General features: G+C 35.4%; 1 protein-coding gene across 1 annotated transcript; it reads left to right on the plus strand.

The window, feature by feature from the left end:
- The first annotated feature begins 1170 nt into the window (after nucleotides 1–1170).
- pigu (phosphatidylinositol glycan anchor biosynthesis, class U) lies at nucleotides 1171–11066 on the plus strand. The gene is made up of 12 exons (XM_084128893.1): nucleotides 1171–1329; nucleotides 2174–2238; nucleotides 2350–2409; nucleotides 2652–2714; nucleotides 2862–2971; nucleotides 3085–3185; nucleotides 4141–4238; nucleotides 5072–5226; nucleotides 5307–5450; nucleotides 5546–5670; nucleotides 7295–7437; nucleotides 8931–11066. The coding sequence occupies exons 1-12, from the start codon at nucleotides 1200–1202 to the stop codon at nucleotides 9042–9044; spliced, it is 1308 nt and encodes a 435-aa protein (XP_083985019.1). The 5' UTR covers nucleotides 1171–1199; the 3' UTR covers nucleotides 9045–11066.
- Nucleotides 11067–14253: the final 3187 nt, after the last annotated feature.

The raw sequence follows: 14253 nt of genomic DNA on the forward strand, positions 1-14253 counted from the left end.
AAGTATATAATGTAAGGGAGTATATTGGGTCAAGATATGGGGAATATATGCACATTTTTACAGATGCATCAAAAGATCCAAAAAACTGATCATGTGGGTTCTGCATTCATTATTCCAAAGGTTAAAGTGTATAAGAATAAAAGGATATCAGATTGTTTATCGGTGTATACTGGAGAGATGTTTGCAATAATTATGGCAATAAGGTGGATTAGGGAAGTTAAAATATCTAAGGCAGTAATTTGTTCAGATTGTAGTTCAGCTCTAATAAGTTTGAAGGAGATGAAGTCAGAAACAAGACAGGATATGGTAATAGAGATAATTCAAGAATTATATTCAATCAAACAAGCTAGTTTAGAGGTACAGTTTTTGTGGGTTCCAGCTCATATTGGGTTGAGAGGTAATGAGGAGGCTGATGCATTAGCAAAAAAGGCAATAGAACGAGAAATAGTAGATATACAGATTTTATTTAGGTCAGAAATTAAGTCAATTATTAAAAAGAATATTCTGAAAATATGGCAGCAATATTGGGATAATGAAATAAAAGGTAGACATTTGCATCAAATACAGTCAATAGTGGGTAAAGGAAGAATATCAGGTAGGAGTAGGTATGAGGAGAATATGATTACAAGATTAAGATTGGGGCATACAAGATTGAATAGTACATTGCATTTAATAGGTAAGAATCCAACAGGTTTATGTGAGGCATGTGAAGTTAGTGAAACAGTTGAGCAATGCACTGTAGGAGATATAATGTTGAAAGGAAAGAGTTGAAGGAGGAATTAAATAATATAGGAGTTAAGTTTACAATTCAAAATGTATTAAAGTCAGATAGGTGTATAATAAATTTAATGGTAGAATATTTGGGAAATACTGGGTTAAATAAGCGTATTTAAATGAGGGTGTTTTTTTTTTTTTTTTTAATTTTTTTTTTATCTGTCATGGGGGCTGAGAGTGGACGGAGGAGCTGAACACGCAGCGCCGGATGAAACTCTATGAAGCCTCTGTGCGGGTAAATAAGGGGAATTTATGTTGGTTGAGAGGTTATATTATAGGAAGTGTCAATGGTCCATTTCCAAGATAGGTGGCGGTAATGCACATATTTGTCTGCGTTCCGCCGTAAAAAGCAAGAAATAAGAAGAAGAAGAAGAACTACGTTTCCCAGAGTGCATCGCGCTGACAGCTTCTTCCTCGCGACAAAAATGGCGGCTCCTTTAACATTCCTGCTGATAGTGGCTGTGACAATAAGAGCCGTTTTATTCCGATCCAGTTTGGCAGAATTAATTTCAGAAAGGGTCGAGGTGGTGTCGCCTTTGAATGCGTGGAAACGAGGTTTGTTCGTGTATATTTCTGTATGGGGAGGTTGTATTACTGATGATTTGTTCTTGAAATGGCAGCCTCATTGCTGAGCTGTCAAAAGAAGACATGCTTTGAAGATTTTGATTGCACATCACGTTTCCATGCTGTATTTTTAAGTTAATTATTGTTAATAACGTTATTGTTTACTGTAATATCTCATCTCAAATGTTCAGCATCAATGGAATATGCAATTTTGGACTCCACAGCTAGTTGTGGCACCCACCTTAATATCTATTTACACTTACAGTATGTTTTGTATTGCATTGATTGCTTTTTTGTAAAATTGCTTTATTCAGTTTGATTTTGCATGTGACCATCATCCATGTTATATATATATATAAACAGTGTGGAAAATATTGATTAACTGGACTGGAGTCCACATTGAAGTGATGTGGTTTTTGACCTTACACCTTACAGTAGTATTAGTTATTTCACTTCCCTGCATGTGATTTATTGATTTATTATTATAATTATAAATACATATAACTTAAATGAATGTACAATTTAATCTAATTGTTTGATTTCTTTCATCGACGTTAAGATTATTTAAAAAATATATATATATAAGACCATTTTTTCATCAGTTCTCTGGTGTATAAATATTCTTATTATTATAATGCATGCTGTTCTTTTAAACTATATGTATAATTATTATACAAGAATTGTTGTATAAAATAGTATTAGATGGAGTATAGCATGTCACACTGTACGACAGTGCTGTCATTGTAAAATATAGTTTTAAAGGTCATGCCATGGTCTTCAAATTCTTTGTTTAAGTTGTTTAATGCATAATATGATTGATTTGTGGATTAAACAGTTGTGGAGGGTCTTGCCTTGTTGGATCTTGGGGTCTCGCCTTACTCAGGAGATGTGTTTCATGAAGTAAGTTCTATTTGAATTACACATCAGTATCTATGTGTTTGATCTATTTTCTTTAAATTTTCAATTCTATTGTCAGATGTCAGCTTTTTTTTTTGTTATTATTTCTTCCAGACACCCCTTATCATATACCTCTTTCATTTTGTGGTCGACTATGCAGAGCTTGTTTTTATGGTAAGTACTAAGTCCTTATTTTTGTTGTTTGTCTTTCCTGTTTTCTTACATCCTAAATGTGATTTACAATGCAATTTTCAGTGATATTTTCCAGTTGGTTGTAAATTTCAAACAAAAATGGGTTTGGAGTAAAAAGATGTCATAACTCAAGATGTTGAATATGCAATGATAGAACTACTGTGTTTGTGTTTTTGTGCAAACTTCACACATGTAAACTTACTCAAATAACATTATGTCACCAGATAGCAGATGGAATCACAGCAGTGGCTCTTTATTTGTCAATCCAGACTTATAACAAGAATGTGGTAAGTTATAGCTTGATATTTGTGTATGTTTCAGAAGTTAGAGCCTATTCATTTATTATGTTTAGTTTTTATTATTCATTTTTTATTATTACGTTTTTTGTATTTTTGGATAGATTAAAATATCTTTCATCTTGGTGTATTTTATAGTTTAGAAAACAGAAATATGCCTTGGAATCGGACCGGTATCCCGTCGACTGTTTGGAGCTCCTCCGATCTCCTAAGGAGATGTTCTACATCCCTCTCAAAGTTGCCATGTTGTAAGTTCTGATCAAGACTATGTTATCACTTTTTTTCATTTAAAATAAAGCAACAATATGTTTTCAGCCAGAAAACTAAGGCATGCATTTTCATTTGACTGATTGTCTTCCAGTTATCTGTTGAACCCCTTCACCATCCTGTCTTGTGTGGCAAAGTCGACTTGTGGGCTGAACAATGCCATTATTGCGCTCTTCATTCTCTGTACATTAAAAGGTGAGTATTTCCTTAATGTACTTAAAGATGCAAACTTCTTAAAATCTAAACTTCCAGAGTATTGTGACTTTGTCTTGACATTGCGTCTTGATATCACAGAGCCACTGAGCCACTATACAAGCATTGTTTGCATGTGCGTACGTACACTATTGTTCAAAAGTCAGGGGTCAATACGATTTTTTTTGAAAGAAATTAATACTTTTATTTAGCAAGGATCGAATGCCACCCAAAAAAAGCATGTCTCCGAATGATCCGGCTGCGTCTGTGTTTTTTAATTTGCGCGTCTTCAGTAGATCATTCGCAGAACTTTCCACACCCATCATGCTTTTTTGGAATTGCACTCGCACGCTAACCCTGTTTAGTAAATCTGAACCTTTATAATGTTACAAAAGAATTCATTTTGAAATAAATGCTCTTCTTTTTAAATTTCTATTTATTAAGAAACCTGAAACAGCTGTTTTCAACATTAATAATAATAATAAGAAATGTTTCTTGAGCAGCAAATCAGCATATTATTATGATTTCTGAAGGATCATGTGACACTGAAGTAATGATGCTGAAAATTCAGCTTTGCCATCAATTATTTTAAATTGTAATAATAGTTCACAATATTACTGTTTTTACTGTATTTTTAATCAAATAAATCCATCCTGGATGAGCATAAGAGATTTCTTTTTAAAACATCTTAGCGGCCCCAAACTTTTGAATGGTAGTGTGTAATATGCAAATATGCAAAGAAGTTGTAATGGTTATGAAGCATCACCAGTCTTATTCTGGAATGACAGAGATCAGCACACATCAGTCGGAAACACATTTAGCTTCAACAGTCTTTGATTTGTGTAATTATTAAGAAATGGACAGCAGGTCATAAGTAACTACTATTTATAGATCATGGCATTATGTATATAGATGTACAGGTTTACTGTGTATGGTGTTGTTGTCTTTATTTTTTCAGGTAGTGCCTTGTTGAGCGGGATAATGTTGGCCTTGGCCACATATCAATCCATCTATCCTCTGACCCTGTTTGCTCCTGCGCTTCTGTTCCTCCTGCAGGTGAGAGTTAGGATTCAGACTAGTGCAGATACCATTTACATGACTATGACTACGTTTACATGTGCACCTATAATGGGATTTCCAATAGTTAGAGTAAGGCCTTGAAGTCCCCATGAAATCAAAATTGAAGTTTTTTGGTTTTTAGTATGAATATGTTAGCCTTACTGTTATCTATAAGCTAGTGTGCTCCAAAACAATGATAAAATCGGATATAGAAGATATACGCATTCAAAACTTCTCACGTCTCACATCTCTCACTTACGTCAATATGGATCAATGATTTTGATGACATCACTCTGCACTTCAGCTTCTTATCAGATTTTCTGTCCAATCAAATGTCCTATGGAATCTGAAGCATCCCGCCCCACTATAAATAGACGCTGAAGCTGCGGCTGAAATCGGTCACTTGTTCACACATTTTCTATTTTCTATATGGTTGGTGAATGGCACATAGTACACACTATATAGGGCATAGGGAATGATTCAAACAGTGTAAATATGCTTTCCATTGGGTTGAATGAAGTCTGGTTTCTCATTACTGTTATGTTTACGAATCTGCACATGATGACATCATCCGTGTAAGCACATGCGCACTGTGTTCTGAGTGGATATAGATGCGATTTAAGGTGTTTACATCCCTGTTTATTGCGATTACAAACGGCATACGCCACATATTTTACTACGATTATGAGCTTAATTGCATCAGTTTGATTGAAGTATTGTGTTTACATGAGGTAAAGTTTAATCGTAAATCTTTTTATAGCCACAATATGAGGGTGCATGTAGTCACTGATGACCAAAATGAAACCTCTCTCTGTGTGTCTCTCTTTCAGAGGTTGTATATCCCAGTGAACCTGAGGAGGAGTAGTTTCTGGTCCTTCACTCTTCAGTATGCGTTCATATATGTGGGCAGTCTGGTGGTGATCATTGGACTCTCTTTCTTTCTCCTGGGCTCCTGGGATTTCATCCCTTCTGTCTACGGATTCATGTCAGTCAGCAGTCATACATCGCACTATAGCCAAATACTTATTCAGATATCTACAGTATGTGTTTGTGTGTTTTCCGCAGATTTTCTGTTCCAGACCTCACTCCAAACATCGGACTCTTCTGGTACTTCTTCGCAGAGATGTTTGAGCACTTCCGTCTCTTTTTCATCTGCGTCTTCCAGATCAATGTCTTTTTTTACACCATCCCGCTTTCCGTCAAACTCAAGTAGGTCCTGCATATGGCTGAACATGAGCTATACATAAAGCAATGCAGTCATTTAGCACGTATAGCACGCTTATGGGTAACATTTATTCAAACAGGGAGCATCCAGTATTCCTCATCTTCATGCAGATTGCCATCATCTCCATCTTTAAGTCGTACCCCACCGTGGGAGATGTCGCCCTCTACATGGCATTTTTGCCAGCCTGGAGTCACCTCTACCGATGTGAGTCTCTTTTCATTTAAATATGTTAACAGGTTTCCTAATGAAACAGGAAATTTGGGCATATCAAAAGGCGTTGTTCTTTTTTAACAATAAAAGGTCACTCGTCAATTACATCAAAAACATAAACCGTTTGATTATTGGTATTGCTAGTCTGACTCATTCTAGAGAGCATTTAATTTGATTATTAAATGAGTTATCAGTTAGTTGGAAATATTTTCAAAAATAATAGATTAGAAAACAGTTATTTTTGTAAGTTGTAATAATATTTTACAATATCACTGTTTTTACTGTATTTTGTTCAAATAAATGCACCCTTGGTGAGCATAAGGCTGTGTTCACACTGTCAGTCCAAATCCAATTATTTGTTTATCCATTTGGAATCTGATCAAAATGATTTGCTGTCCACGCTGTGTATCGCAACTGTTCAGATCTGATTTGTGTCCCTTTCGTTCTTTCTCTTTTGCGCTCTTTTGTTTTCCATAATATCTTCATACTATGTCAATGGTGTTGCATTGGTTGGCATACAACAAAAACAACAACAGCAACATAGAGCGGTTTGCAATACAGATGTTGTCTTATTTACAATATGCAGCCAGCTTTATTCCGTGCCGTCGTCTCCGCCGTTTTCAAACCTGTAATACTGTCATTTTCTGCTCGACCGACACTTTGCAGCAACACTACCTTATTTCTGCAGCAACTTTCAGCATGTTTCTTATAACAACATTAGACATGTTTACGTATAACAAATAACATAATATATAATAAAATAACATAAACCACGCGGAATCCGATCAGAGCAGTCAGACTGAAACGGATTTCCAGAAATGTGATTTGAATAGGATTTCAAACCACATATGTATGTAGCTCAAAACGGATTTGTAAAAATTGCATTCCATGTGATTTTTGTTGTTGTTGCTGTTTACACTTGATAAATATGATTTGATAAAAATCGGATTTGGACTGACAGTCTGAACGAGGCTTAAGATACTTCTTGCCGACCTCAAACTTTTGATCAGTAGTGTAGATTGTGCAAAAGTATACTTTATTTAATGTCATTTCTTTTGTGTGGGTTTTTCTCTGTGAATTAATAAAATGTGGAGTATATATTTAATACTGTGTCATATATTTAGCACTTTTCCAAAGCACCTTTACAAAGAATGTGTGTACTATTTTCACATTTTCTGCAGCGATTTTGTAGATTATTTTGAATTTAAAAAAATCTGTTCTAAAAGGGGGTTTTCACAGTGATTTAAAGAACATTTCAGTCTTAAACTAACCATGTTTTTCCATGTTAACCATGTTTTGTTTTTTTAATGTGAAGAACATTTAAAAATTCTACAGAAACTTTTTCATCTATAAAGAACCGTTTGTGTAATGGAAAGGTTACATGGATGTTAGAGTTTCCTCACAAAACCACTGATGCCAATAAAGAATCTTTATTTTTAAGAGTGCATGACTTGTATTGGCAGACAAACTTTGAATGACAGCTATTAAAATTCTGCTGAGCTTCACAGATTGTTTTTGTGCAAGTGGAGTGAGTTGAAATCTGCCAGCTAGCTTTTTAATGAAATCAGATGCATATATTAAATTGTAGAAATGGGTGTTTTTTCTTTCTCTATCTCAGTTTTGAGAAACATCTTTCTGGTGTCATGTGTGCTGTTGGCGTGCTCAGCGCTCTTCCCTGTACTCTGGCATCTGTGGATATACGCTGGCAGTGCCAACTCTAATTTCTACTACGCCATCACGTTGCTCTTCAACTTTGGACAGGTAAAGAGTCCCATCTTGACACCTAAAAACAATAGTGATATGTTAATAATCAACAAGTCTTTCCTGCCCAGTACACATTGTAGAATTTTGGGCTGTCCCAGACAAAAGATGACCAATCGTGGATGATTTCTGTGGTCTTGGCTCCTAAATGCTGGTCCTATGTCATACAGAGAGAGAGGTTCAAAGACGGCCGTTGTCACGGTCTTGAGACCAAAGATAGTGTGTGATAATTTTCTGACAGTGTCAGAAATAAAGCATGATCATCTCACAGTGTGTTTGCTGCTATGACCGACGTCTACTGGCTAGCCAGTAAAAATGCAACATGAAATGGCGTATTGATCAACGCGACATGGCACTAAAACTTAAAACTACTTACCACAAGCTCTATTTGCAAAATTGGCGTACCAAGTTGGCCTCTTTCCCTAACCATATTCTCTTCTTTCGCTTCCTCCTCTTTTTTCAACACACATAAAAACCACAATTGCCAAAGCATGATTCATCTTGCTCTATTTGTTAACCAGTAGTAGCACATGCTGATGAAATTTTCTTCTTCTATACTAACTTGCGTCATAGTCTACGATTCAGTAGGTGTCATCATCAAACAGTCTACATACCCAAGTTTATTAGATCCGTGTCGTACAATGTGATTTGTAATGATCTTAAAGGATTGCCGAAATCACACAGTCTGTAGTAGGCATAAATCAGGGGTGACCAATACTGTTCCTGGAAATCTTCCTCCCTGCAGAGTTCAGATCTGACACTGATCAAACGCACATGTCTGTAATTATCAAGAGCTCCTGAAGATCTTAATGAGCTGCTTCAGTTGTGTTTGATCGGGGTTGGAGCTGAGCTTTGCAGGAAGGTAGATCTCCAGGAACAGGATTGGGCACCCCTACTTTAAGGTAACAAAAAAGGAATTTTTCTTCTTATAGCTCTTAGCCTCAAAAGAGAGTCAGTTTCTATGCTAATTAGACCATGGCAGAAGCCTGTCATGCCAGATATTTTCCTGTACTCGCGGAAGTAGTACACAAAACCTGGTGTCAGTTTGCAAGAAAGATGAAAGAAGGGCCTATTTGAAATGCATAACAAAAAAAACTAGTAAAATAAAGGTTAACCGCAAATATAGCTATGAACTCCTAGCATTTGATGATTGAAAACTTTGAATACGATAGTGTTTAAAGCTACTTGACTAATATATTGTGAGTGGAAAAATCGCTGTAGCAACGAGGTTTCATAATTCATTAGCTTGTATTAGTTTCAGCTAAACAGTCCTGTATTAGGTTAACCAGGACTGCTGGCTGCACGCATTACACATGAGGCAAGTGCACCCAACGTCTAGGAATTTAAAGCATGTGGTTTCCTCTATAAATGACCTTTTCTACACATATTTGTCACAGTTTGAACTCATAACGAAACTCAAAGTTCATTTAGTGAGTACTATGAAAGTTCACAGACTACATGAACCAATGCCATGTGTGTTTATGCCACCACAGATCCTCCTGGTCTCAGATTATTTCTATGCCTACCTGCGTCGAGAACATCACCTGACGCACGGCCTCTACCTGAAGAAGGAAGATGGCACTGAAGCCACTCTTGTGTTAAAGTGACCTTCTTTCATTCACGGGACTAAGAGATCTCACCGACTGCCTCACACTCCCACATCTGTACTTGTTTTTTATTTAACTTTCCATTCACACTACAGTTTTTCCCCCCAGGTCTTTTACTTTCACCTCAATTTCCCTCTCCTTTCTTTTTTCAAAACCTGTTACTTTCTTTTGCACATTTGAGAGTTTTCCCTTATGTTCGGATGTTGACACCCCCTCTTGGACCAAAGCTGTTTTGTAAGAGACTTTTTTGATAATGGGACTGAGTGAAGGTATGTGAATGATACAGGAACTTTGCTTTTGCTTTATTCGGTTCCCTTGAATGATGCAATGAAAAAAGAGGTGGGTAGAATGGTCATTTTCACTTTTGTTTTGCTTGTCTGTCTTGTTTCAAAGAATTTGCTTTCTTTATTAAACTCCATTCAAACAGTGAGGTTGTTTAGTTGGACGTGCAGTTTGAAGTCATGGTCAGCAGAGGGTATAACATGAATGTGCAGTGATGGTACAAACTTTGACTGCAGAGAGCTCAAAATGACAGACCCCTCAGAGCCTTTGTGGGACGTTTTAGCAGAACATGAAGAGGTGGTTATGTTCGAATGTTCTTTGAATGCTTTTCTTGGTTTGACTTGCTTTTCTTTTCTTGATTTGATGCTTTTTTGTACGACAGTTGTGTTTGTTTTATGTTACTACAGAATGAGGGATTAAACTGCACTGCAATTTTATTTATTTTTTTAATTGCCGATGGTTTGAATTGTGTTCATGATTTCCTTGGAATTAACCGTCTGGATTTACTTTAGATCTGTGCTTTTGATCTTACTCCAGGGCACGTGAATCGAACGATTGCACACCTGTACAACTCGGCCATCTTGTGGGTAGACCTTCCTTGTTGTCCTTAAATGCTAAGATTTTCCATTGCCTGTATTGTTTCCAGACTTCTCTAATAATCCGCCCTTTGGCCAGGTAAGAAGGTGTAGACATCCGGCTTTGATTATGAGGTCACCTGATCCAAAGTCTAGTGTGTGGAAGTCATCTCTAATTTCATAAAGATATAGATACTAAAGGTTTACAAACAAATGCTTGCCATTTTATTTACACATGTAATGACTTATCATGCATCCTTATCGTACCTTTTTTGACCTTATATGACATACTTTCTAATTTTCCTTAAACCACTAAATTGTCATCAGTATTTTATATCATACTGTATATTAAACTGTTACTAACAGAAAAATAATTTAATAACTTGTAATCATTTTTGTCTTGATTTTGAGTAAAAATAAGCTTAATTTTCAATTACCATATTGGCAAATACTTTTTTTCTATTTTAAGCCTCACTTTTTTGTTAACCTATAAGAACTTTTTGTTGACTTAAGAACTAAACTTTAAGTTATATATTTTATATCTTAGTTTATATTTTGTGGATATTTAGATATTGTTACTCGAAATCAAGACAGAAACACTGATTACGTGTTTGGATTTTTATTAGTATAATACAGCATTTTGACTGAAGCTTCTGACCTTCACCGACCAGTTTGAGCGGGTAGAAAGAGATAGTAACCTTTGTTTAAGTTGGACTAACGTCATGAGGGTTATTTATTGTGATCTTCTGGATGATTTTCCTCCCCTGTTTTACTTTGGATGAACAAGGTTACGCAGACATAACTTCATAAATATGCTATTGGTACCAAACTAGAAACAACTGAATGGACTGGGAACTGTGAAAATGTTGGCACGATTAAGGGCTTTTCTCCTGCTTGCATCAGAGGTGGAACTGCAGGGAATCTTTTAAGTTGTTAATGAAATTTTAAGTACTATGTTTTTTTCAGGATTCTTATTTTGAATTCCTGCCAGCGGTTCATAAATGTTCACACTGAAGTATTACGCATTACATGAACTCCTTTTCACGTTACTCTGGTTCCCCATTCGGTCTGAAAGGAGTTTGGGCCGCTTAGGATGTCAAGACACTGATTTTAAATGATTTGTAAATTATGTTGTGATTAAAATGCCAATAAAGATTATTTCTCAGTTGTGTTGTTTTGTTAAAGTACATGTTGATTTTTGATTTAAGAGATTTTGTAATCTTTTCAGTAATGTAAAAGTGCAATTTATATTCAGCCTGTCATGGGTTTTCATGGAGAAACAAGAAGTGTAATCTCTCATGTCAGCAGGTATTGTTTGTCACAGTTCAAGCACATTGCTGATATCATGACTTGATGAATTAATTAATTAAAAGACTTCTTAGTAATGTTTGATGTTTTCTTCCAATTCTAGATGCAAACGCATTCCTTTAAATGCTGACAAAGGTCAATGAGAGCTGTAAGTCTAGCTGACAAATGACGGTTAAAAAAAAGAAAAAATGTATATATATATATATATATGTTGAAACTGAGCAACCCCACCTGCTTCTGATTGTCAAAGTTAGTTGTACAGACCTGCTTGTTTGCATTTGCCACAAATTACAATACTTTTTTACATTCATTTCTTTGTACGTCAATCATTCCAACTGAAAGTCAGAATGACTCCGCATAACTTTTTTATTCTCCCTTGTTTTGTTGTCCTTTGACCTACCAATGGATTTAATTATTACATAACTAACGGGTTGTTTTGTATATTACATTATATTTATCTTGAGATGTTTGTTTTATGTCATTTACATTTGAATGTATTATCTTCAGCTATATAAGTTAATATTTAGATAGCTTTTTTTGACATTGTAATAATTGTCATTCCCTGTCAATGGAATCAAAGTTTGGTAAAACTTTACAATAAGGTTGTCTGTGTTAACAGCTAACACATTAGTTAACATGAACTTTTATGAGCGAAACTTTTACAGCATTTATTAATCTTGGTTAATGTTAATTTCTACAATCATACATTTTTAACATTTAAAGTTAATAAATGAATAATAGTATGTTTATAATTAACTATAAGCTGTAAAGAGTTATTGTTTACTTTTAATTAATCTAATGTGTTAGATTTTGCTGTATTTGGCCAACCAGTGGTTTGGGCGGCTCGCCAATGTATAGATTTCTCCAATCGATCAACCCTGCAATCTACTCTGAGCAAAGCTGTTTCTTTGTCATTCACACCAATCAGTCTCTATGGGCCGTACACCTGTATGGGCCATTTGGGTCACACTCAGAGTTGATTACATCTGAGGCACAGTAACAAAGTAAATGCATCTGACTAAAGTTAACTGAAAATACTAATTATCTTTCAAATGCTAACAACGTGTACAATATACAGTACAAACCATACTTATTAAAACTAAAGTTTGCTTAACACCACAATTCCTTTCATTCTCATGTGGTTTATGTGCTGACTCACTGGATAATGTTGCATAAGCATTTATACAACATGAGCTACCATGACAACTACACAATCAGATTTTCATGTCACCATTCTTTCCTCTTGAGCTGATGAAGCGATGTATTGTGATAACAGACTTGGTTCTCTTTGTGAGTGCCGTTGACTCTTGGATAGACTAAAGGGAAATGCTTTTGCGAGCCTTTTGAAAAGGGCCCCTCATCCTGCCCAACTGGAAACTTGTTGAGTCATGTGCTGATCTTTAGCCAACAGAATTTAAGAAGATAGGTACAGCATGAAAGGTATTAATGGAGGGCTATAAAGACAGTATATTCTTATTCATTCAGTAAATTGTTTGGTAGATATCCAAGAACATAATGAAGCAGTCTTCTCAAACCTCAAAACTCGTATCCAAGCTTCAGTCATTACATTGCACAAACAGTATGTTCCATCTTAACAATTTTTTTGTTTTCATTTTTTTTATTACATATACTGTTTTGAATGGTAACACTGTAATTCTATAGTATTCTTTTAAATACCTTTGAGTATGTGAATGCATATAAATTTGGTCCAAGATATATGTAATATACCACAGCATACTTTTATGTTTGTCCTTCAATTAAACACCAATATCAATTTATGACCTCAGTTTACAGGCAACATGATTCCCTTTTTAAAATGTGTGATCATATTTCTAGGCACTGTTCTACTTCTTAGTCGCACATTGAAGCTGCAAAACAGGGGCTGTTTCCTTGTACTAGTATTAAAAAGTATTAAGTATTAAAAACAAAAATGTTCATGGAACCCCCCCCCCCCTTACTTAGGATTTAAGTAATTAGTTCCCAACAATGGAAACTTTCTTTCCATTTTGAGGAGGAAGGGGGTCAAAGAAAGTAACAAAAGTTTAGTTATTGCATAACCTGACCTAGTTAGCATGTCACCTAGTCTGGTACAATTATTGTTTAGGCTGTAACTAAAATATGAACATTGATTTAAAGGTTTTAAATCTATACTTTTACAACAAGCGAGTTGAAAATGAAGTTCAAACCAAAAATAATACAAATTAAAACAAAAGGGTTGTAGAAAGTAACAAGTAGCTGAGTGTCACCTGAACAAGTTACCATACCCAGCCATAAACAATTGTTCAGAATAAGAATCAGAATTAACTTTATTGCCAAGTATGTTTAGTCACACGCACAATGACTTTGTCTTGGTGACAGGAGCTTCCAGTGCAGAAGAAAATACAGACATAATAGATTTAAATAATGCAATATAATACAGTAGTATAAATATATATAATTGTTTTAATGAATGTACAGATATTTATTTACAAGTGTGTGCCGTGTACAAGTGTAATTTATGATGTAATTTACAGACGTACAATTTTAGATGTTATGTCATGTTGTTGATGTAACTAGAATATGGAGATTTACGGGGGAAAAGAGTCAGGGGTATTAAAATGATTTAAAAACAAAACAAGCGATACAGTGACAAAATATGCAAACAAAATATATGAGCAAAATACACAAGCCTTTAGTAGTTCTCATTGCTGCAATTCTGTAATGAATAAATGTTCAGAGATTTAATCTTGTGAAAAAAGAATCTTCCATAAATAATTAACATTGTTATTACAAAAGAAAGGCTAAAATAATTGTTTAGGGGGCCAAAAAAGGTCATAATTTCAGGAGGTGCAATGGTAGCGATAGTATGGCAGCGACACTGTTCAAGCCGCTATGTTTGCCTATTGGCTGATGTGGAGTGACAGCAAGATTCAGGCCAATCAGGGATGAGATCATTGTCAGTGAGTGGAAAACTACAAGCTACAAGACGCTCATACGTCACCCCACACTGCACCAATCATAAGCGTCATATCTTAACACTTGCGATGATTGGGTCGTATGGGACG

This window comes from Abramis brama (genome assembly GCF_963993115.1).
Source record: "Abramis brama genome assembly, chromosome: 11".
NCBI classification, from domain to species: Eukaryota; Metazoa; Chordata; class Actinopteri; order Cypriniformes; family Leuciscidae; genus Abramis; species Abramis brama.